The sequence below is a fragment of the Physeter macrocephalus genome, chromosome 4 (assembly GCF_002837175.3).
Source record: "Physeter macrocephalus isolate SW-GA chromosome 4, ASM283717v5, whole genome shotgun sequence".
In the NCBI taxonomy this organism is placed as follows: domain Eukaryota; kingdom Metazoa; phylum Chordata; class Mammalia; order Artiodactyla; family Physeteridae; genus Physeter; species Physeter macrocephalus.
In genome coordinates, this window is record NC_041217.1 from 119,076,506 (window position 1) to 119,101,526 (window position 25,021).

At 35.9% G+C, this 25,021-nt stretch overlaps 1 protein-coding gene across 1 annotated transcript in view; it reads right to left on the bottom strand.

Moving 5' to 3' along the window:
- Positions 1-206: 206 nt before the first annotated feature.
- Positions 207-25,021, bottom strand: part of LHX8 (LIM homeobox 8) — a 34,272-nt gene continuing 9,457 nt past the window's right edge. Inside the window, exons 6-9 of the mRNA XM_007115337.2 lie at positions 24,814-24,917; positions 20,161-20,256; positions 13,515-13,698; positions 207-810 (exon numbers count right to left, since the gene is read on the bottom strand). Coding sequence (XP_007115399.2) covers positions 734-810; positions 13,515-13,698; positions 20,161-20,256; positions 24,814-24,917 — 461 coding nt within the window. The 3' untranslated portion in view covers positions 207-733. The remainder of the gene's footprint in view (positions 811-13,514; positions 13,699-20,160; positions 20,257-24,813; positions 24,918-25,021) is intronic.

Sequence of the window (25,021 nt, forward strand, 5' to 3'; positions counted from 1 at the left end):
ATTAAGAATTTTTATATTTGAAAGAGGCTAAAGTCAACTTACTGCTGAAAACACACACACACACACACACACACACACAAAGGATTAATTGGTTGAAACTTTCACAAGAATGGAAAATGTTTAATAAACTTAGAATGATGGGCTTATTAAACTATAGTGTTATTTACAGCCATAGTTCATCAACCACAAACACAATAATGTGTTTGCATGGCATGCTACAACAGAAGCTTTATTCAGTTCATTCAGAAAACATTGGCAAAATAAATTTCAGTTGCAAATTCACAGATACAAGCTTCAAAGTATAAAGCTGTATATAACAAAAAATACAGGTAATATTTATAACAATAACTTACAGATACAAACTAATGATACACTACAATTTCACAAAGGATTGTAAACATCTTGCACACTTGTCAGTCCTTTCTTTTAGGCAAAGTGCTCTCTTGATGACAAATAAATTAACAGATACACACTCGAGTGAACTATTTCCATACAATACAAAAAAAAGTTTTGAATTGTTTTCTTCTTGTAAACATAAGTTTTACAAAAAAATGAAGAATCAATAAAAGTGTCTTGCAGGCCAACTACAGATACATACCTAGGCAGCAAAGTGATGTTGGAAATGCTTTGGATGTTAAATAAAAAATTAACATTAATATATTTTCAATGGTATTTTATACATAATAAATGACAAGTTTATATCCTTAATCATTTCTATCCCTGAAAAAAGGAATTAGGTATGACTTATTGGCAGTTGTGTCATTGAATGGGGTAACAAGGGCTGGAGTCCAAGGGTTGTTGGTGAATGAGCTACAAAATAGAAAGAAATTTGTGGATCAGTTTTGTAGGGTAAATAAAACTGATTTAAAAAACAAACAAAAAACAATCAAAGGCAATGTTCTCTCACTACTGATTTTACAGCTGAGGGCACCAAGCTACACTCAATCCACTGACCTCAGCAGGAGCATTAGCTTATTCAGCACAGTGAGTATAGTATTAAATGAGAATCCAGGAATTGTTTACCCCAAAATCTTTATTTGGGGTCACAAGCTTTTGTCACTTTACTGTCCTCCATCCATACCCCATTCACTGCACTTTACCCTGCAGCTAGAAACACATGAGCTTTGCCTGTATAGATGTTGCTAGCTTTCATACGAAGGTGCCTCTATAGGGTGACCCCTGCCCCAAATTCTCATTTATGAATGCTGAGCTGCCTCTTCCCTAAACATACATCAAAACACATTTGACTTGGGCAACACTACAGTCATTCATGTGAACACACACAACTTTAATCCTAGTGTAGGTAAATGCGTCAATGGTACAGGCTCTGATTTTTTCTTTAATCAAACCTTAAAATGAACTTTCCACTCTCAGTAAGAACTATGTTGCTTCAAACCAAATGTCCCTCTAAGAGCAATTAAGAAAGCTGGACAAAATTTTTAGAAATCTGTTGAAGGCATCTGAAAGATACCCAGGTAGTGAGAACTTGCAAAGTCAAGTCCCAGAGAAGGAGAGAAATAAAATGAGGCTACATTTCCTCCACAAGTTTAGTAACAATTTTAAAAGAAAAGGAGTGTGAGAGGCTGAGACATCTAGCAAAGTTTTCAGGAGTTAGACTTTGGGTGGTGGGGAATAAATATGAAAGATCAGGGACCACTGAAGAGAAGCCCTCGTTAAAAATGACAGACACAAAACAAAACAAAATGTAAGCTTTTTTGGGGATCCCAAAGGCTACTTCCAAGGAGTAGTGACCCCGAAATACACCAGCCCTTGTGAGGACTGATGCCTGATTGGATATACAATGGAGAAAAGACAGTCTCTTCAATAAGTGGTGCTGGGAAAACTGGACAGCTACATGTAAAAGAATGAAATTAGAACACTCCCTAACACCATACACAAAAATAAACTCAAAATGGATTAGAGACCTAAATGTAAGACCGGACGCTATAAAACTCTTAGAGCAAAACATAGGAAGAACAATCTTTGACATAAATCACAGCAAGATCTTTATTAATCCACCTCCTAGAGTAATGGAAATAAAAACAAAAATAAACAAATGGGACCTAATGAAACTTAAAAGCTTTTCCTTTGCTGTGCAAAAGCTTTTAAGTTTCATTAGGTCCCATTTGTTTATTTTTGTTTTTATTTCCATTTCTCTAGGAGATGGGTCAAAAAGGATCTTGCTGTGATTTATGTCATAGAGTGTTCTGCCTATGTTTTCCTCTAAGAGTGTGATAGTGTCTGGCCTTACATTTAGGTCTTTAACCCATTTTGAGTTTATTCTTGTGTGTGGGGTTAGGGAGTGTTCTAATTTCCTACTTTTACATGTAGCTGTCCAGTTTTCCCAGAACCACTTATTGAAGAGGCTATCTTTTCTCCACTGTATATCCTTCCCTCCTTTATCAAAGATAAGGTGACCATATGTGTGTGGGTTTATCTCTGGGATTTCTATCCTGTTCCATTGATCTGTATTTCTGTTTTTGTGCGGGGAAAGCAGCAGGGGGTGGGGGTGGAAGTGTGATGAATTGGGAGATTGGGATTGACATGTATACACTGATGTGTATAAAATGGATGACTAATAAGAACCTGCTGTATAAAAAAATAAAATACAAAAATTCAAAAAAAAAATGACAGACACAAAACAAAACAAAATGTAAGCTTTTTGGGGGGAATCCCAAAAGGCTAGTTCCAAGGAGTAGTGACCCCGAAATACACCAGTCCTTGTGAGGACTGATACCTGATTGGATTAAGTTGATCTTCCTCTGACCTAACCGCCTGCCAAAGGCAAAACTAAATCCTCTCTGGTGGAAGACATTAACCAGAGCCTCAAATTATTTCTAGTTTTCATACCTAACATCTGAAGTGCAATAAAAAAACAACAAGGCAAATAAGACATGACTTGAATGAAAACAAAGAGGAAAAAACAATAGAACAGACCCACAAAATACTGGAGTTGTCAGATATGTCCTTTAGTGTAACTATAATTAATATAACAATTTTGTTAAGGAATAAAGTGATAAAATAGGTAATTCTGGCACAGAATTGGAAACTATATAAAAGAATGAAATGGAAATTCTAAAAATTGAAAACACAATAACTGAAATTAAGAACTCAGAGGATGAGTTTTACAGCATAGACAGAGAGAGAATTAGTGAACTGGAAGATAGGTCAGAAGAATATCTAGACTGGAACATGGAAGGTCAAAATGCTGGAAAATATGGACCTTTTCAATAAGGGTAGAAACAATACTTGAAGAGACAAAATCTGATGCTTTTGCATAGTGAAATACATCAAACTACCTATTCAAGAAGCATATTTAGGCACACTACACTAAAACTGAAAACCAAACATAAAGAGAAAAGCTGGGGGAAAAAAAGAGATTCACTTTTAAAGGAGCAAGAATAAGACCAACAGCTGACTTCAACAATAAGTGGTATCAAGTTAATTAACTATCTATATTCTAAACAATGGAAGCAAGAAGATAATGTAATTCACACTGCCAAAGTGCTGAAAGAAAACAGCTGCCAACCTAGATTTCCACATACAGAGGAAAAACCATTTACAACGGCATCAAAACAAAAACTTATGAATAAACTTAACAAAAGATGTGCAAGATTACTAAACAGAAAACTCTAGAATATAAGAGAGCATTTGAAGATGACCTAAATAAATAGAAAGACAGACTAAGATCATGGTATGGAAGACAATATTATTAAGATAGCAGTTTCCTACAAACGGATCTAATAGATTATATCAAAATCTCAATTGTTTTCTCTTTTTTGGTGGAAAAATTTATGGCAATACAAATGAACAACAAAGTAGGACAAGGTTGTACTACTGGATATCAAGAATATAGGCCTAGCATTATTAAAACAATTAGGTATTGATATAAAAATAAATAGACCAATAAAACAGAATAGAGGGTACAGAAATTGACACATAAATTATATGGACACTTGATTTATGATAAGTGTGGCACAGCAAAGCAGCTGAGAAATTGGTACTTTCATAAGCATAACAAAAACTTTGCTCCTTATTTTACACCACATAAAAATTCAACTGTAGATGGACTGTAAATCTGAATGTCAAAGGTAAAACAAAGTTAACGAAATTTCTAGAAGATAACATAGGAGAAATATCTTCATTATCTTTGAGTAGGAACAATTTCTTGAACAGGTCACAAGAAAAGCACTCCCCATGAAGGAAAAAATCTGATGAAATGAACTACATTAAAATTAGGAACTTGTGCTCAATAAAACATACTCTTAAGAGAGGAGAAAAAGCAAACCACTGAATAGGAGATATCTGCAACACATATAATCATCAAAAAACTTATTTATATTCAACATATAGCCAAAACTAGAACAAATCAAGGAAAAAACAAAACAGATAAGCCAATAGACCAACAAGCAAAAGACATGAATAAGCTCTTCACAAAAAGGATATACAAATGCCCAATGAAAAAATGCTCAGTCTCATCAGTGATGAGGGAAAAGTAAATGAAAATAATGAGATAACACTACACATCTAAATTGGCTAAATTAAGAAGTCACACCATACCAAGTATTAGCGAGGATGTGGAGCACCTTGAACTCTCATGTGCTTCTGGTCTCAGTGTAAACTGGTTCAACCACTATTGGAAACTTTTTGGCAGAATCAACTAAAATTGAACATATGTGTAGCCAGGACCCTATGTTCTACTCCCAGATATATAACAAACTGTGAATTAATGTGCACCAAAAGGCATGTACAATAAGGCCCATAGCAGCATATACATAACCGGAAATAACGCAAATGTCTATCAACCCTAAAGTGGATTGTGGTATATTCCTACAGTGGAATTCTGTACAACAATGAAAACAAACAAATCACTGATTCTTGCAACAATACAGACGAATCTCACAAACACTGTAGCTGAAGGAAGTGAGACACAAGAATACATTCTGCATGGTTCAATTCATATAAAGCTCAAAAACAGGCAAAACTAGAACATGATTTTAGAAGTCAACACAATATTACTTTGGAGGAAGAGGATAATGATTGGGAGGGGACATAAGAGAGGCTTCCAGGGTGCTAACTGCGTTTTACTACTTCATCTGGGTAGTACTTACATGGATATGTTCATTTTATTAATTCATCAAGCTGAATACTCATGTGTGCACTTTTCTATATTTATGTTTTGCTTCAATAAAAAAGTTTCTTTAACAAAACTCAGTAAACCCCAATCTAAAAATCTGAGTGTGAATACTTTCTCTGACCATAGGAAAATAAATTATTTAAATATTTATCAGGTGAAAACAAAAAGAATGTTTTTCCTAAGTTAAAATCAAGCACTATGAGTCATTATCAATATTTGTGTTTTAGCTGTAAGGTGAGCGTTAAACTTGTCCCTTAAAAGGCAGTCACAGAAATAAGAATGTTGGGTAGTTCTTCTCCCTACTACACCCACCCCCGACAATATTTTTCAGCTACTACTGAGGTAATAGTTCAAAATGTGAATAGTATATCAATAATATACTATTAGAAGGTACCAGTAATTGATTGCTTGGGAGGCAGCTGTTAAATATTAGGATACCTACCATCCATATAACTATGCAGCGCAGTTAACATTGTCCCATCTTGGGGCACATAGGCAGAATAAGCCATTTCTTCTAACATGGGTGGAGACAGCCTGGAGGGCGGGACTGCTGTGACTGGGGCAGAGGAGGAGTGATTAGGACTGACGTGTTTCTTGTGGCGTGCTCTACAGTTCTGAAACCACACCTGAGGGAGGAGAAAAGCAATGTAGCTATGTCACATTATCAGTTGAGTACATTACCAGTTCAGTTTACCAAGGAATGCAACCTCACTCTACCATATAAGCGCAGCATAAATCTAAATAAGCTTTCTAAAAAAGAATTCTGTAGACACAAGAGAAACAATTTTGCACAGTTATCAATGGTCATTTTCTTTGCCCAAATAGTAATTATTTGTTGATTTACTTAAAAACTGATTCTATACTAAGCCAGCATCTTCCAAAATAAATATGGGGTAAGGGATTCAAAATTCCAGAAAAGTTTCCTTGGTTTTACTACTGGCATTTGGGACAAAAAGGAAAACAGAAAAAGCCCTTTCATCAGAAAAGTTTTTAAAATGCACTACTAAATGTATTCTCAGACACCTGCTGGACTTATTTTAAATCTTTTTTCAAATGACTAAAATCCCTACTGAGAGCTTAAAGCTTTCTACAGACCTCTTGATTCAGTTATTCCAGTCACATTGTAACCTGCTGAGTTCAATTTCTCTTAGTAAATACATAGGCTATTCTCTAAGAAGCAGGTTAAGATCAGGCTTATAATAAGAAACAATTAGTGATATTTAAGCAGAATAAAATAACAAACACATCCACTGGTGAAACAGTTCACCAGATGTAAAGAGCTAACCAGCCTGTCGTCCACTCTATCACAGAAATAAAGGAAGCATATTCTGGGTAAGCAGAGTTTTACGTGGAGGTCAGGGTAAGTAAGGCTAGATTGCCCAGAATGCTTCCAGTATCTAAGCCACCTGCATTTGAACTCCCTGCTCTTAGATAAAACTTGCCTACAGAGTGTTTCTCTATTAAAATAATATAGTATTTATTTGCCATTACTCAGAACAATTCTGTCATAAGAAGACAGAGAAGTGGAGGGATAAAATCTTTAAGGAAATTAGGGTAAGAACATTTGCGGATCAGGGGAGAAGGCTAGGGGCATAAGTCTCTACCTAGGGCTGGTAGGTAGGTACTTGACGGCACTACGGAATCAGGGCTGAATAATGTGGAACAGAAGGAAGCTGCAAAAAGATTTATGTGAAAAAGTTGCCCTGATCTCAAAAGGCACACCTTGTCCTTGGGACTCACAAACAGATGGCTGCAAAGTATAAACTCAAGGGGTTAAAACCAAAGGAACAGAAACCAATAATACAATGGCGTCTGAGCACGTGGCTGAGTGGTAGCACCTGAGGTATATTTCAGGAACAAGCTTAGGCATGTATCAAGGAAAAGGAGTGAGAAGTCACAGCCTTCTCCCCCATCTTCTGGAGCGTTAGTTAGACTTTTAGGTACCTATACAGAGACTTTACCCAAAGTCTTCAGTCACAGTTCCTCCACAGGCTCCTTAACAGGTGCCACTGCTGTCACCCACCCAGCCAAGAAGACACACTCACACATTCTCCTACTTGTAAGCAGGAACTGCTGTCACCTGCCTTTTCCCCTGACAGTGCCCGGAAGACAAGCACCCCAGAGGACTACACATAACCTAAAACACATGGCGCTATGATTCCCAGAGTTTCTTCAAAGTATCTTATGTCTCCAATAAATTATATATTGGATGGAAACTGTTCAGTTAAAAATCTCAGACTTTGTAAATAAAGATGAAGAAAGCATGATATAAACAGTAGAATGACTACCTTAGTGCTAATTCAAATAGCTCCTTGGAAAGATCAACATGTAATTAAGCAGAGAGAGGTTTGAAAACACAAAGTGTCATGTAACTTGCACAGCAAAATATAGTTGAAGATTCCAGACATCAGAAAACAACTTCTGACATGAGGGCTACCTAGCTTCAGGAATAAAATACAGTCCTTTTGACTCTCCTCACTGACTTAAAATTTCCTCCTTCTGCTTTCAAACCTCTAACAAGGGTTAAAATTTCTTATGAGCAACATACTCTTTTAAAAAATTTGAGTTCTAAATTGTAAAATACATAAGCTGAAAGCAGGCCATGTAGACATTCTGCAAAAGAAAAGACTAATGCATAAGATGAATCTCTTAGAAAACCCAAAGAGTCAAATATGAGAATTTAATGTATGAAAAAGATGGAATTTTAAATTATTGGGAAATCAGTATTGGCATAATATTGATTTAGAGGAAGCTGGCTAATCGTTTGGGAGAAAAGAAGTAGAAAAATCCTTACTTTACAACATGTAACCAAAAGTCAATTCCAGATAAATTAGGGTTTAGGTGTAAATAATTGTGACCATAAATGTTTAAGGAAACAAAAGCCAATGTTGATATACTCTCTAGGTGGAGCCAAAGCTATGAGAAAAAAATATTGAGATTTGAATATAAAACAATGTAAAATTTCTATGTGGAAAAAATAAGTGAAAGAGAAACTGATGAACTATGAAAGTTTAACTATGATAAACACTAAAAATCAGTACGATAAAGAGAAAAGAAAATAACCCAATAGAAAAGAGCGCTAAAAAAAACAAAGTTTATTTTCAAAATAAGCACACATGTTAAGGTTTACTGACAATAAAAGAAATACACATGAAAACGATGACATTTTCTGACTGCCAAATTGGAAAGGATGTAAAAGAATGATAGTTTTTAGAATTTACGTGCGTTGGGGAAAGGGAAATTTCACACATAGGCCCTGGTAGAATAAATTGGTTATGAACTTTCTGCAAGGCGATTTTTGTACTATCAGTCAAAGGCCCAAAAATGTTTTATCTTTTGACTCAACAATCCCACTTTTAGAAATTTATCCTACAGACACTACCGAACAAACGTGCAAGGTATACACACAATGTTGTTCACTATAGAATTTTTATGATAGCAAAAAATTGGAAATAAACTAAATAAATTGTGCTATGCTCAATATGTGTAGCAATAAAAATGATGTAGATCTTAATATGGAAAGAGAACTTCAAGCACGCTGACTGGAAGAAATAGCAATGTTTTATCATGTTTCTGTAAGATACACAATTCATAATTCACCTCTCTGAAAGGGTATGTGAACAGTGATTGTATCTGGATGCAGAGTGTGAAAAGTAAAATCACCCATCTTTATTCTGTGATTTCAGCTCAATGATGATCTGCTCTGTTATAATGTCTCACTATGCAGACTTTAGCCAGTAAAGGTGAGACCTGTACTTACACCCTGTATAAGAACATTACTTCTACCTAATCTTTGGGTAGCCTAGTTTGCATATTAGAATCAAGGCCTAGTAATCAAATCTCTTTTCTTTAACTCTTCTAAAGTGTGCCCAATGCTAGGAAGTAGGCTGGGCGAAGAGGTTATGACTACTATTTGAGATCACTGTAATTAATCCTTCAAAAATACTGTGATGGAATATATATTTGAATTGCTAGTACTCCTTCCTTTGCCATCTTATCAAAAATATTTAAATTCAATCCTCACATATTAAAAGCCACCATCCAACAGCATATTCTCCAAGTTCTAGTGCTTGAAATGAAGTTAACTTGCTCATAATACTCGTGACCTAAATACCTGGAAATTACATAACAGATGTCTGTCTGTGGTCCTTACTTCTTCAAATAATAAGAAAAGCTCTCAGAAAACCCTCCATTTTCCTTTCCTTCCAACTTCAAAATAATCTAAACCATAATAATCATGAATCTGACTTAGCTACAGCAGTCACTGTCATCGAATGTATAGAGTCTTAGATTACAAGGACCCCCTCAGACCATGAAGTTTGAACTACCTCAACAAAGGAAGCTTCACTTCCAGGTACAGGGACTCACTACCTCGATGGTAGCCGATGTCATTTTTGTAGGCTTACATACTGAGAAAATTCTTGATAGTGAGTGAAATCTGTTGCTTTCCTACATTCCCTTGCAGACACCCCATCCCGCTGCCTGTGGGACAGCCTTTCACAAACATTTAAAGACACCTATTCTGTTTATACTATTCCTTCCCTTACCATCTCCGGATCTTTTTTCCAGGTAAATATCCCTGTTGCTGTTAATACCAGCACATAATTTCTAGACTTTCATGACCTTAACCTTCCTGTAAAGGGAGCACTCTTTTCACACTGGTTCCCTGTTAGTCCCTTTCTAAACTTTGGCACTCTGAAACAAACACAACACCCTGGACATTTGAAAAATACTGAGGTCGTGGGACTTGCCTCTTCAGAGAGCCTCATTACACTGCACTCAACCAAATCCACTGGGAATCTAGGTCTTTGCAGAAGATACAATATCATCAGGTCTTTCCCACTGACTTCTTGGTATAAATGATTTTTTAATTATGAAATACTTCAGGCTTAATAAACTGAAGAAATACCTGTTTACCAATCACCCAATTTAAGAAGTAAAACATTATATGTGCAGTGTTGGACTTAACCTTTTTTCTCCCCAGTGAACTTCATCTCCATAATTATGGTTACTAGCATTATTAATTCTTTACACCTTTTTAAACCTTAAATATTATTTAAAATTATTTTCTACTTCCCTGATCTGAGGGAAGTAGAAAATCTTGACACAGTTGACCACTTCCATCTTGAATCCACCTAACTCCTTGGCCCTCCACGATGCTTCTACACCAGATTCATTCCTTGATTCTGACTGTAATGGTCCAATTCAAACAGCTCTCTCCATAAAGTCCGTTCTTCCCTTTTTATTGTCCGTGATCTCTTTCTAAAGAATCTTACCCAATTTATGGGATTGGATCTCTCTGTTTGAGTCCTGTTCATCCTTTAAAATACCTGTTTATGTGCTCAACTGCTACCATCATTGTCTGATTATCACAGCTAGAGGGGAATTCATCTCCCTCCCAACTACCAAACCCGTTTTTTAAAAAACCTTTATTTCTGTCAATAGCACCATTCCCATGGATACTTTGAACTTCAAATTTAAGAGTCATCTGTGATGTCTCTCTGCTTCCCCATTACAGTATCCAGGGACTGATACCTGATTGGATTAAGTTGATCTTCCTCTGACCTAACCGCCTGCCAAAGGCAAAACTAAATCCTCTCTGGTGGAAGACATTAACCAGAGCCTCAAATTATTTCTAGTTTTCATACCTAACATCTGAAGTGCAATAAAAAAACAACAAGGCAAATAAGACATGACTTGAATGAAAACAAAGAGGAAAAAACAATAGAACAGACCCACAAAATACTGGAGTTGTCAGATATGTCCTTTAGTGTAACTATAATTAATATAACAATTTTGTTAAGGAATAAAGTGATAAAATAGGTAATTCTGGCACAGAAGTGGAAACTATATAAAAGAATGAAATGGAAATTCTAAAAATTGAAAACACAATAACTGAAATTAAGAACTCAGAGGATGAGTTTTACAGCATAGACAGAGAGAGAATTAGTGAACTGGAAGATAGGTCAGAAGAATATCTAGACTGGAACATGGAAGGTCAAAATGCTGGAAAATATGGACCTTTTCAATAAGGGTAGAAACAATACTTGAAGAGACAAAATCTGATGCTTTTGCATAGTGAAATACATCAAACTACCTATTCAAGAAGCATATTTAGGCACACTACACTAAAACTGAAAACCAAACATAAAGAGAAAAGCTGGGGGAAAAAAAGAGATTCACTTTTAAAGGAGCAAGAATAAGACCAACAGCTGACTTCAACAATAAGTGGTATCAAGTTAATTAACTATCTATATTCTAAACAATGGAAGCAAGAAGATAATGTAATTCACACTGCCAAAGTGCTGAAAGAAAACAGCTGCCAACCTAGATTTCCACATACAGAGGAAAAACCATTTACAACGGCATCAAAACAAAAACTTATGAATAAACTTAACAAAAGATGTGCAAGATTACTAAACAGAAAACTCTAGAATATAAGAGAGCATTTGAAGATGACCTAAATAAATAGAAAGACAGACTAAGATCATGGTATGGAAGACAATATTATTAAGATAGCAGTTTCCTACAAACGGATCTAATAGATTATATCAAAATCTCAATTGTTTTCTCTTTTTTGGTGGAAAAATTTATGGCAATACAAATGAACAACAAAGTAGGACAAGGTTGTACTACTGGATATCAAGAATATAGGCCTAGCATTATTAAAACAATTAGGTATTGATATAAAAATAAATAGACCAATAAAACAGAATAGAGGGTACAGAAATTGACACATAAATTATATGGACACTTGATTTATGATAAGTGTGGCACAGCAAAGCAGCTGAGAAATTGGTACTTTCATAAGCATAACAAAAACTTTGCTCCTTATTTTACACCACATAAAAATTCAACTGTAGATGGACTGTAAATCTGAATGTCAAAGGTAAAACAAAGTTAACGAAATTTCTAGAAGATAACATAGGAGAAATATCTTCATTATCTTTGAGTAGGAACAATTTCTTGAACAGGTCACAAGAAAAGCACTCCCCATGAAGGAAAAAATCTGATGAAATGAACTACATTAAAATTAGGAACTTGTGCTCAATAAAACATACTCTTAAGAGAGGAGAAAAAGCAAACCACTGAATAGGAGATATCTGCAACACATATAATCATCAAAAAACTTATTTATATTCAACATATAGCCAAAACTAGAACAAATCAAGGAAAAAACAAAACAGATAAGCCAATAGACCAACAAGCAAAAGACATGAATAAGCTCTTCACAAAAAGGATATACAAATGCCCAATGAAAAAATGCTCAGTCTCATCAGTGATGAGGGAAAAGTAAATGAAAATAATGAGATAACACTACACATCTAAATTGGCTAAATTAAGAAGTCACACCATACCAAGTATTAGCGAGGATGTGGAGCACCTTGAACTCTCATGTGCTTCTGGTCTCAGTGTAAACTGGTTCAACCACTATTGGAAACTTTTTGGCAGAATCAACTAAAATTGAACATATGTGTAGCCAGGACCCTATGTTCTACTCCCAGATATATAACAAACTGTGAATTAATGTGCACCAAAAGGCATGTACAATAAGGCCCATAGCAGCATATACATAACCGGAAATAACGCAAATGTCTATCAACCCTAAAGTGGATTGTGGTATATTCCTACAGTGGAATTCTGTACAACAATGAAAACAAACAAATCACTGATTCTTGCAACAATACAGACGAATCTCACAAACACTGTAGCTGAAGGAAGTGAGACACAAGAATACATTCTGCATGGTTCAATTCATATAAAGCTCAAAAACAGGCAAAACTAGAACATGATTTTAGAAGTCAACACAATATTACTTTGGAGGAAGAGGATAATGATTGGGAGGGGACATAAGAGAGGCTTCCAGGGTGCTAACTGCGTTTTACTACTTCATCTGGGTAGTACTTACATGGATATGTTCATTTTATTAATTCATCAAGCTGAATACTCATGTGTGCACTTTTCTATATTTATGTTTTGCTTCAATAAAAAAGTTTCTTTAACAAAACTCAGTAAACCCCAATCTAAAAATCTGAGTGTGAATACTTTCTCTGACCATAGGAAAATAAATTATTTAAATATTTATCAGGTGAAAACAAAAAGAATGTTTTTCCTAAGTTAAAATCAAGCACTATGAGTCATTATCAATATTTGTGTTTTAGCTGTAAGGTGAGCGTTAAACTTGTCCCTTAAAAGGCAGTCACAGAAATAAGAATGTTGGGTAGTTCTTCTCCCTACTACACCCACCCCCGACAATATTTTTCAGCTACTACTGAGGTAATAGTTCAAAATGTGAATAGTATATCAATAATATACTATTAGAAGGTACCAGTAATTGATTGCTTGGGAGGCAGCTGTTAAATATTAGGATACCTACCATCCATATAACTATGCAGCGCAGTTAACATTGTCCCATCTTGGGGCACATAGGCAGAATAAGCCATTTCTTCTAACATGGGTGGAGACAGCCTGGAGGGCGGGACTGCTGTGACTGGGGCAGAGGAGGAGTGATTAGGACTGACGTGTTTCTTGTGGCGTGCTCTACAGTTCTGAAACCACACCTGAGGGAGGAGAAAAGCAATGTAGCTATGTCACATTATCAGTTGAGTACATTACCAGTTCAGTTTACCAAGGAATGCAACCTCACTCTACCATATAAGCGCAGCATAAATCTAAATAAGCTTTCTAAAAAAGAATTCTGTAGACACAAGAGAAACAATTTTGCACAGTTATCAATGGTCATTTTCTTTGCCCAAATAGTAATTATTTGTTGATTTACTTAAAAACTGATTCTATACTAAGCCAGCATCTTCCAAAATAAATATGGGGTAAGGGATTCAAAATTCCAGAAAAGTTTCCTTGGTTTTACTACTGGCATTTGGGACAAAAAGGAAAACAGAAAAAGCCCTTTCATCAGAAAAGTTTTAAAAATGCACTACTAAATGTATTCTCAGACACCTGCTGGACTTATTTTAAATCTTTTTTCAAATGACTAAAATCCCTACTGAGAGCTTAAAGCTTTCTACAGACCTCTTGATTCAGTTATTCCAGTCACATTGTAACCTGCTGAGTTCAATTTCTCTTAGTAAATACATAGGCTATTCTCTAAGAAGCAGGTTAAGATCAGGCTTATAATAAGAAACAATTAGTGATATTTAAGCAGAATAAAATAACAAACACATCCACTGGTGAAACAGTTCACCAGATGTAAAGAGCTAACCAGCCTGTCGTCCACTCTATCACAGAAATAAAGGAAGCATATTCTGGGTAAGCAGAGTTTTACGTGGAGGTCAGGGTAAGTAAGGCTAGATTGCCCAGAATGCTTCCAGTATCTAAGCCACCTGCATTTGAACTCCCTGCTCTTAGATAAAACTTGCCTACAGAGTGTTTCTCTATTAAAATAATATAGTATTTATTTGCCATTACTCAGAACAATTCTGTCATAAGAAGACAGAGAAGTGGAGGGATAAAATCTTTAAGGAAATTAGGGTAAGAACATTTGCGGATCAGGGGAGAAGGCTAGGGGCATAAGTCTCTACCTAGGGCTGGTAGGTAGGTACTTGACGGCACTACGGAATCAGGGCTGAATAATGTGGAACAGAAGGAAGCTGCAAAAAGATTTATGTGAAAAAGTTGCCCTGATCTCAAAAGGCACACCTTGTCCTTGGGACTCACAAACAGATGGCTGCAAAGTATAAACTCAAGGGGTTAAAACCAAAGGAACAGAAACCAATAATACAATGGCGTCTGAGCACGTGGCTGAGTGGTAGCACCTGAGGTATATTTCAGGAACAAGCTTAGGCATGTATCAAGGAAAAGGAGTGAGAAGTCACAGCCTTCTCCCCCATCTTCTGGAGCGTTAGTTAGACTTTTAGGTACCTATACAGAGACTTTACCCAAAGTCTTCAGTCACAGTTCCTCCACAGGCTCCTTAACAGGTGCCACTGCTGTCACCCACCCAGCCAAGAAGACACACTCACACATTCTCCTACTTGTAAGCAGGAACTGCTGTCACCTGCCTTTTCCCCTGACAGTGCCCGGAAGACAAGCACCCCAGAGGACTACACATAACCTAAAACACATGGCGCTATGATTCCCAGAGTTTCTTCAAAGTATCTTATGTCTCCAATAAATTATATATTGGATGGAAACTGTTCAGTTAAAAATCTCAGACTTTGTAAATAAAGATGAAGAAAGCATGATATAAACAGTAGAATGACTACCTTAGTGCTAATTCAAATAGCTCCTTGGAAAGATCAACATGTAATTAAGCAGAGAGAGGTTTGAAAACACAAAGTGTCATGTAACTTGCACAGCAAAATATAGTTGAAGATTCCAGACATCAGAAAACAACTTCTGACATGAGGGCTACCTAGCTTCAGGAATAAAATACAGTCCTTTTGACTCTCCTCACTGACTTAAAATTTCCTCCTTCTGCTTTCAAACCTCTAACAAGGGTTAAAATTTCTTATGAGCAACATACTCTTTTAAAAAATTTGAGTTCTAAATTGTAAAATACATAAGCTGAAAGCAGGCCATGTAGACATTCTGCAAAAGAAAAGACTAATGCATAAGATGAATCTCTTAGAAAACCCAAAGAGTCAAATATGAGAATTTAATGTATGAAAAAGATGGAATTTTAAATTATTGGGAAATCAGTATTGGCATAATATTGATTTAGAGGAAGCTGGCTAATCGTTTGGGAGAAAAGAAGTAGAAAAATCCTTACTTTACAACATGTAACCAAAAGTCAATTCCAGATAAATTAGGGTTTAGGTGTAAATAATTGTGACCATAAATGTTTAAGGAAACAAAAGCCAATGTTGATATACTCTCTAGGTGGAGCCAAAGCTATGAGAAAAAAATATTGAGATTTGAATATAAAACAATGTAAAATTTCTATGTGGAAAAAATAAGTGAAAGAGAAACTGATGAACTATGAAAGTTTAACTATGATAAACACTAAAAATCAGTACGATAAAGAGAAAAGAAAATAACCCAATAGAAAAGAGCGCTAAAAAAAACAAAGTTTATTTTCAAAATAAGCACACATGTTAAGGTTTACTGACAATAAAAGAAATACACATGAAAACGATGACATTTTCTGACTGCCAAATTGGAAAGGATGTAAAAGAATGATAGTTTTTAGAATTTACGTGCGTTGGGGAAAGGGAAATTTCACACATAGGCCCTGGTAGAATAAATTGGTTATGAACTTTCTGCAAGGCGATTTTTGTACTATCAGTCAAAGGCCCAAAAATGTTTTATCTTTTGACTCAACAATCCCACTTTTAGAAATTTATCCTACAGACACTACCGAACAAACGTGCAAGGTATACACACAATGTTGTTCACTATAGAATTTTTATGATAGCAAAAAATTGGAAATAAACTAAATAAATTGTGCTATGCTCAATATGTGTAGCAATAAAAATGATGTAGATCTTAATATGGAAAGAGAACTTCAAGCACGCTGACTGGAAGAAATAGCAATGTTTTATCATGTTTCTGTAAGATACACAATTCATAATTCACCTCTCTGAAAGGGTATGTGAACAGTGATTGTATCTGGATGCAGAGTGTGAAAAGTAAAATCACCCATCTTTATTCTGTGATTTCAGCTCAATGATGATCTGCTCTGTTATAATGTCTCACTATGCAGACTTTAGCCAGTAAAGGTGAGACCTGTACTTACACCCTGTATAAGAACATTACTTCTACCTAATCTTTGGGTAGCCTAGTTTGCATATTAGAATCAAGGCCTAGTAATCAAATCTCTTTTCTTTAACTCTTCTAAAGTGTGCCCAATGCTAGGAAGTAGGCTGGGCGAAGAGGTTATGACTACTATTTGAGATCACTGTAATTAATCCTTCAAAAATACTGTGATGGAATATATATTTGAATTGCTAGTACTCCTTCCTTTGCCATCTTATCAAAAATATTTAAATTCAATCCTCACATATTAAAAGCCACCATCCAACAGCATATTCTCCAAGTTCTAGTGCTTGAAATGAAGTTAACTTGCTCATAATACTCGTGACCTAAATACCTGGAAATTACATAACAGATGTCTGTCTGTGGTCCTTACTTCTTCAAATAATAAGAAAAGCTCTCAGAAAACCCTCCATTTTCCTTTCCTTCCAACTTCAAAATAATCTAAACCATAATAATCATGAATCTGACTTAGCTACAGCAGTCACTGTCATCGAATGTATAGAGTCTTAGATTACAAGGACCCCCTCAGACCATGAAGTTTGAACTACCTCAACAAAGGAAGCTTCACTTCCAGGTACAGGGACTCACTACCTCGATGGTAGCCGATGTCATTTTTGTAGGCTTACATACTGAGAAAATTCTTGATAGTGAGTGAAATCTGTTGCTTTCCTACATTCCCTTGCAGACACCCCATCCCGCTGCCTGTGGGACAGCCTTTCACAAACATTTAAAGACACCTATTCTGTTTATACTATTCCTTCCCTTACCATCTCCGGATCTTTTTTCCAGGTAAATATCCCTGTTGCTGTTAATACCAGCACATAATTTCTAGACTTTCATGACCTTAACCTTCCTGTAAAGGGAGCACTCTTTTCACACTGGTTCCCTGTTAGTCCCTTTCTAAACTTTGGCACTCTGAAACAAACACAACACCCTGGACATTTGAAAAATACTGAGGTCGTGGGACTTGCCTCTTCAGAGAGCCTCATTACACTGCACTCAACCAAATCCACTGGGAATCTAGGTCTTTGCAGAAGATACAATATCATCAGGTCTTTCCCACTGACTTCTTGGTATAAATGATTTTTTAATTATGAAATACTTCAGGCTTAATAAACTGAAGAAATACCTGTTTACCAATCACCCAATTTAAGAAGTAAAACATTATATGTGCAGTGTTGGACTTAACCTTTTTTCTCCCCAGTGAACTTCATCTCCATAATTATGGTCACTAGCATTATTAATTCTTTACACCTTTTTAAACCTTAAATATTATTTAAAATTATTTTCTACTTCCCTGATCTGAGGGAAGTAGAAAATCTTGACACAGTTGACCACTTCCATCTTGAATCCACCTAACTCCTTGGCCCTCCACGATGCTTCTACACCAGATTCATTCCTTGATTCTGACTGTAATGGTCCAATTCAAACAGCTCTCTCCATAAAGTCCGTTCTTCCCTTTTTATTGTCCGTGATCTCTTTCTAAAGGATCTTACCCAATTTATGGGATTGGATCTCTCTGTTTGAGTCCTGTTCATCCTTTAAAATACCTGTTTATGTGCTCAACTGCTACCATCATTGTCTGATTATCACAGCTAGAGGGGAATTCATCTCCCTCCCAACTACCAAACCCGTTTTTTAAAAAACCTTTATTTCTGTCAATAGCACCATTCCCATGGATACTTTGAACTTCAAATTTAAGAGTCATCTGTGATGTCTCTCTGCTTCCCCATTACAGTATCCAGGTCCTTTTCTTGTCTCTCTAGCATCCAGTACCTGCCATCAGTGTTCAGTCAATAAAATGTTTTCAGATGAATTCTAGGCCACTACCTCAGTTAAATCTCTTTTCAAAAAATCACTATTTTGCTGGGCATCACACCTAATCTTTCAATCTCTATGCAGCCTCTCCCAACTCTAATTATTCCCACGTACTGTCACCAGACCTTTCTTCCTAAAATCACGTAAAATCTCTTCCTAAAATCTCTTCCTCCTCAGAAGAGAACTCTACATGTACAGCCTCTCCAAGTTCAGCTCCAATAATTCCATCCCCCACAATTTGCAAACATAAATCTTATCTGTCAACAGATTTGCTCTAACTCATCCTTCCCTAGTTTTGTTTACATCACTCCCTCAACAAAGGCCATAGATATCCCCCCTCTTGCCCACCCCTCCCCCACTCACTCACATACACAATAATAGAAAAGTAGAAAAAAATTCTGGCCTCAGAACCAGATTTAGCTTGGAATCACAGTTGTCTTTTTAGCCTGAGGAGCCTTAGGGTTGCTCTGAGCAATGAATGAATGGTCAACAAATGGAAGCCTAGACCAAGCAGGCTAATTATCAGGTTTAAAAAAAATTGATTAGAGTGTGAAGAGACCTAAAATGGGAAGCTAATGCTTTGACATTTCTTCACAAAACAAAACAAACAATGACACCAACAAAAAACAAAACAAACCCCCCCCCAACAATTTACACTTTTAAAGACCTAGAATAACTTGATTGTTTGTTTTTTTGATACTGAGCTCCATGAGCTGTTTGTATATTTTGGAGATTAATCCTTTGTCTGTTGTTTCATTATGCTAACACGCATATATGGAATCTTAAAAAAAAAATGGTACTGATAAACCTAGTTGCAGGGCAGGAATAAAGATGTAGACATAGAGAATGGACTTGAGGACATGGGGTGGCAGGGCGAAGCTGGGGTGAAGTGAGAGTAGCATCGATATACATAAACTACCGAATGTAAAATAGTTGGCTGGTGGGAAGCAGCAGCATAGCACAGGGAGATTGGCTTGGTGCTTTGCGATGACCTAGAGTGGTGGGATAGGGAGTGTAGGAGGGAGGCTCAAGAGGGAGGGGATATGGGGACATGTGTATGCACATGGCTGATTCACTTTGTTGTGCAACAGAAACTAACACAGTATTGTGAAGTAATTATACTCCAATAAAGATCTATTAAAAAAAAAAGCTAAACACAGAATTACCATATGATCCAGCAATTCCATTCCTAGGTATATATCTAAAGGAATTGAAAGCAAGCGTTCAAACAGATACTTGTGTGCTGATGTGTATAGCAACATTATTCATAATAGCCAAAAAGTGGAAACGACCCAAATATTCATCCATGGACAAATAAAATGTGGTACATACATTGGAATATTATCCAACCATAAAAAGGAATGAAGTACTGATACATGTTACAACCTGGATGAACATTATGCTAAGTGAAATAAACCAGATACCAAAAGAGGGGAAAAAAAAAGACCTAGAACTTTTAACATCTCTTGATTAACCTTTAAAATAATCACCTGTATCACACGTCTGCTCAAGCCTGTCCTTTCTGCCAGTTTCTGGAGGGTCTGTGCATCTGGGTTGTTGTCCTGAGCAAATTGTGCTTGCATAACCTGTTTTTTAAAAAAGTGTAGGTAGTAAATAACTAAAAATAAGAAGCTCGATCTTATGCATTTTGATGACAGGAGAGATAAGACATGCACAAGAAAATGGGATACTTGGATTTTATTACTTGAAAATCAATATGGGGAAGTATGTATAAAAAAAGAATACGTATTGTGTACATTTATGCACAAGTTGCTATGTTGAAATCTTAAAAAAATCTATTTCAACATAAAAACTTGTCTCTCAACTATGCTGTTAAAAATAAGCTCATCTTTTCTTCCATTCTGACAACCCACAAATAAAATGCATACTAGTATAAGCCTCTTTACTATTTTTTCCGTTTTGTTAAAAATTGCTAGCATTAAAAAAATATTTTTTTTAATCTTCAGCCTCTACTGAGCAAAACAGGTTCAAGGCCCCTACCACAATTTTTATCAGTCTGTAAAAGTAGACAGTGCAACAGATGGATTCCACTTAATTGTAATGACTCCATCATTAATTGTTTTGAGCACTTGCTCTATCCAAAGGAACATCTGGGATCTTAAAAAGAGAAACTCATCAGCCCATTGAATAAGAATTTCCTGAGATCTAAACATTTATAGATGGAAAAGCTCCCAAGTGATTCTGGTCTCAACTTCCTAGGAGAAGATATACGCATGCCAATAATTAGCAACAATACAAGCTAAAGTGAGAGGTGAGGGGTGGGGTTGGGGGGGGAGGGAGGAGGAGTACCAGAATAAAAGCACACGCCAAGGGCTTTGGATTCTTTCAGAAAAGGAAATCACAGAAATCAAGTGGGATATTTGAATTTTATTACTTAAAAGTCAATAGAGGGAAGTATTATAAAATATAAAGAAAGTATTGTAAGAATGAGAAAGGGGAGTCTGGCACCCAACATGATTGTGCATGTCTGTGGGCATGCGATGGGGGTAATCTACTTAAAGACCTTAAGTCCTGCTGACCTCGACACCGTTTCCAGGAGGCAAGATTAACTGCATTCTCCACTATGCTCCTCATATAATACTATCTTTTGCCACTGGGTAGCTAACTAATGTGTTAGCAAGTCGAGCTCTCTAGAGCAGACAGTGAGTTTCTTGAGGGCAAAGGGACTGTCTTATTCTTCATATCCACAGGAGTTAATTCCCCTTCCTGTCACACAGTGAAGACTTTGTGACGGAATGAACCTCGACAATGTGAGGAAAATCTGAAGACAGTGTGGAGAAAAAGACCGATGTTGTTCCAGGAAACCTTATGAAGTTTAAAAATTATATAATTTTTTTCAGTTAAGTTCTCGCTGATAGTGACTCTTCAGAATAAGGTATTCCTGGCTTCCTATCCAACTACACTTGTCCACACACTCGCTGTAAACAGCACATGTAGTTTTGCTTTAAAAAAATGGGCAGAATCAGCCTAAAAGTTTATAATCTCGCCCAGCTCACTTCTTTCTTCCTCTCCTACTCCAAATGTGTTAACTTTAATATCTTCATGTGCAAATAGAGTTGTGTTTATACATAGTTGAGCATGTAACATCCCAAAGAGAAAAAAGAATGAACAAATTAATTATGTCTTTGTTTTTTAATTTTTCAAGCAGAAAAGCTGAACAGATATTTGAAGATTTGTTTGTAAGGCCATTATTGATAATTTATAAAACAAAACCAGCATGCTTTTCACAAATGCATTCAAATTCACAAGTTTAATAATGGAAGTAAATTACATTTACTAAAGCAATTTCTCATTAAGGAATAAAGGAAAACTTAAATCAACACTGATGGTTTAAAGCTGGAATATGCTAATGGAAAAGTAAGATGTGTTCATCACTGTTTAGTCTCACAAAAGAACCCTTTTAATTTTAACTTGGTTTCATTACTCTCTGGTCACTAATGATGCCAAAACCCACCCTACTCCTTTTCTGAGCTCTTTTAACATGGTCAAGGAGCAAGCCTCTGTAGACACATCATTTTAAGGCCAGAATGTCTACCAGAAATGTGAGGAGTCTGCATAGTAGCAGCTGACCAACTTGATCTGAAAGTAGATTAAAATAGGTGCTAACCCTGGCATGTTTAACATTAATAATCATTGAGCAAATACTTCCAATTACAATAAGCAAACCATAGTATTGCCGGAACTTTTAAAATACAATTTATACAAATGAGACAATATTTGAAATATTTTTGCTAACACAAAATAGTACTCTATTCTGAAAGTCTATTTTTTCTTCCCATAAGCTTCTAAAGAAGAATTTGGGAAATTTGTTCCTCCCATTTTAAGTCTTATAAGTCCAAACCAGGTAGTCTATGAATAGTCTTGACTTACTGATCACCTATATTTTATTGTTTTGCTAAATTCAAGCACTACTTAAATATATTCAGCTTTCTGAAAAGTAGGACAATTTGACAATGAGGTACAATGAGGTACACTGCCTGATTTATTAGAGGTTCTGGCAAAGTATAATGATTCAACTTATCCTAGATTCCTAAGCTACAAAGAACACTTGAGGACAAGGATTGTGTCTCGTTTCAGCCATTCCTGGCACAGATAGATGCTAATAAATACTGAATAAATGAGAACATGCTTTGAAAGTATATAATTTCTGCTTTCATTTTTAAAAACCTATGATTCTGATATAAATTTTTAAAACATGATTCAGATCACATTTTCATATAATAATGCATGGCTTAAACAGTTTATGCACATTTGCAATTTAAAACTATAAGGCTATCTACAAGATTCAGAATCTCACTCTTGTTTTAGCTGCCACTGCCATTAAGTGGAGTTTTGTTAAGGCACAGTTCTACTCATGGTCTCCTGGGAAGCCAAGCAAAATGAAAAGACCAGAGGTTTGGGGAGCAGGGTCCAAATGTCTTCTCTGCCATTCCCTTGGTGGTCTGCCCTGGGGGAGTCCCTACACTTCTTGGATGAGACTACCTATATCAAGGAATTGTAAGAGATAAAAGAAGATAATGTAGAGAAAATGTCTCGCATAAGACTTGGTATTCAAAGACCTCCACAAATATTATTCCCTTTCTATTTAATTAGTGCCTCTATCTTCCTATATGAGATTGTATATCTACCTAAAGTGGTTTCAAATTTTCACAGTTATCCTTTTACTAATACATTTTTATATCAAACTAAAGCTATCAGCCTTATGATTATTAAAGTTATAGCCAGGCTTTCATGGAAACAGAACACTTTATAAACAGAACATATTTAGAGAATATATTTTAACTCAGACACCTTTTAACTACTGGGTATTTTGCTGCCAGGTCTCCCACAGTTATTCATATCTTCTAACCTAGGGCTTTACGTGATCTTCATTACAACCAAATGAGGCACCCAGAAAAGCAAGGTTCAAACAGATATCTCTTTCAACTGCCTTATCTTTCATTTCCTACTTACTGACCATGCAGTCTATGCCTAAATTAAGAAATCAAAAACAATCTTTTGGAAATTTTTTAGAATAGATCTAGATTTTAATGCTAGATTGCTTCCAATGCCATTAAGTTCCCTTGGAATATTTGTGTCATATCAAGGCTTCTTTCTTAATCATTCTCAAAAGAAAAATCCTCTCTTTTACTGCATTCATCTTAAATACTGCCAAGTATTAGAATACTATAAGTGATTTTTCAAAATATTACCTTCATTTCTTAACATTGTATAAATATCCTTTCAAGTCTGAGCTAAGATGGATACTATGTGTAAAGCACCCAGCCATATATGGTAGGCGCTTTACAGATGTTACCTCACTTTAACATAAAACAAATACTTCAGTCACATTAATCTTTTAGAAAATGTGATTTCTTTATCTGAAAAAAATGCCAGAAAGAATCATTGTATGCATAGACTTAAATATAAAGCAAGGAGTAATTATTTCATTACTTTCATGACAATTTGCATAAATAGAACTTATGACAATTATATTTAGGGCAACTAAGTTGAAAATAATCCCTCCCTTTTCAGGGAACATAATGAACCTTTAGCATCAAATAGTAGAATTACTCCCTCTACCCTCTTTAAAAACAAGAAGGGTCTACTTGATTGGAGTCAATCGGTAGACTCCTATTTATGGTAAAGCGTTTACAATTCTTTCCTACTCTGAAAATGTACAATCTTGTCCATTAAAAGACTCAGTGTGGTTTGTTAAAAAGATGAACACGTTAGTGTCCCACAGACCCACATACTGAGCGTCTCTTTCTGTTAAGAGTCCCCAAATATTTTAACTTCTAGCGCAACTACATGTAGTAAGGTAAATGCCTGGGTTAAAGTAATTTTTATCAGGAAGTCAGAACAGATCAACATTTTGTTTCCACTTTGATGTTAATGCTAACAGACCCCAGGGAGACGAACTTGAATGACGAGTTCATATCACATCATGACTCTCGAAATATTGATAAACAATATTTAGGGCAATGTTTTCATACATCTAACAAGTTAGTTTTCACAAAAAGCACAGGCTAAGACAGCATAGAGATTGTTTTTTGTTTGGGTTTGGTGGTTTTTTTGTTTGTTTGTTTGTTTTTTAGGTGGGGAAGGGCTTCAGAAACTCATAAATTCATTCTCATGTCTACCTGGAGCTGATCTGCTGTAAAGCTTGTTCGAGCTCTTTTTGCTGGTTTTGGATGATTGACATCTTGCTCTGTGAGGAGGGCGCCTTCGACACTAATCCCATTACCTGCATTTAAAAAACACACCATTCATACAATAATAGGTTGTTGTATGAACAATCATACAATAATAGGTTTCTTGCATCTCTTGGCTTGGTATGAAACTGTATAC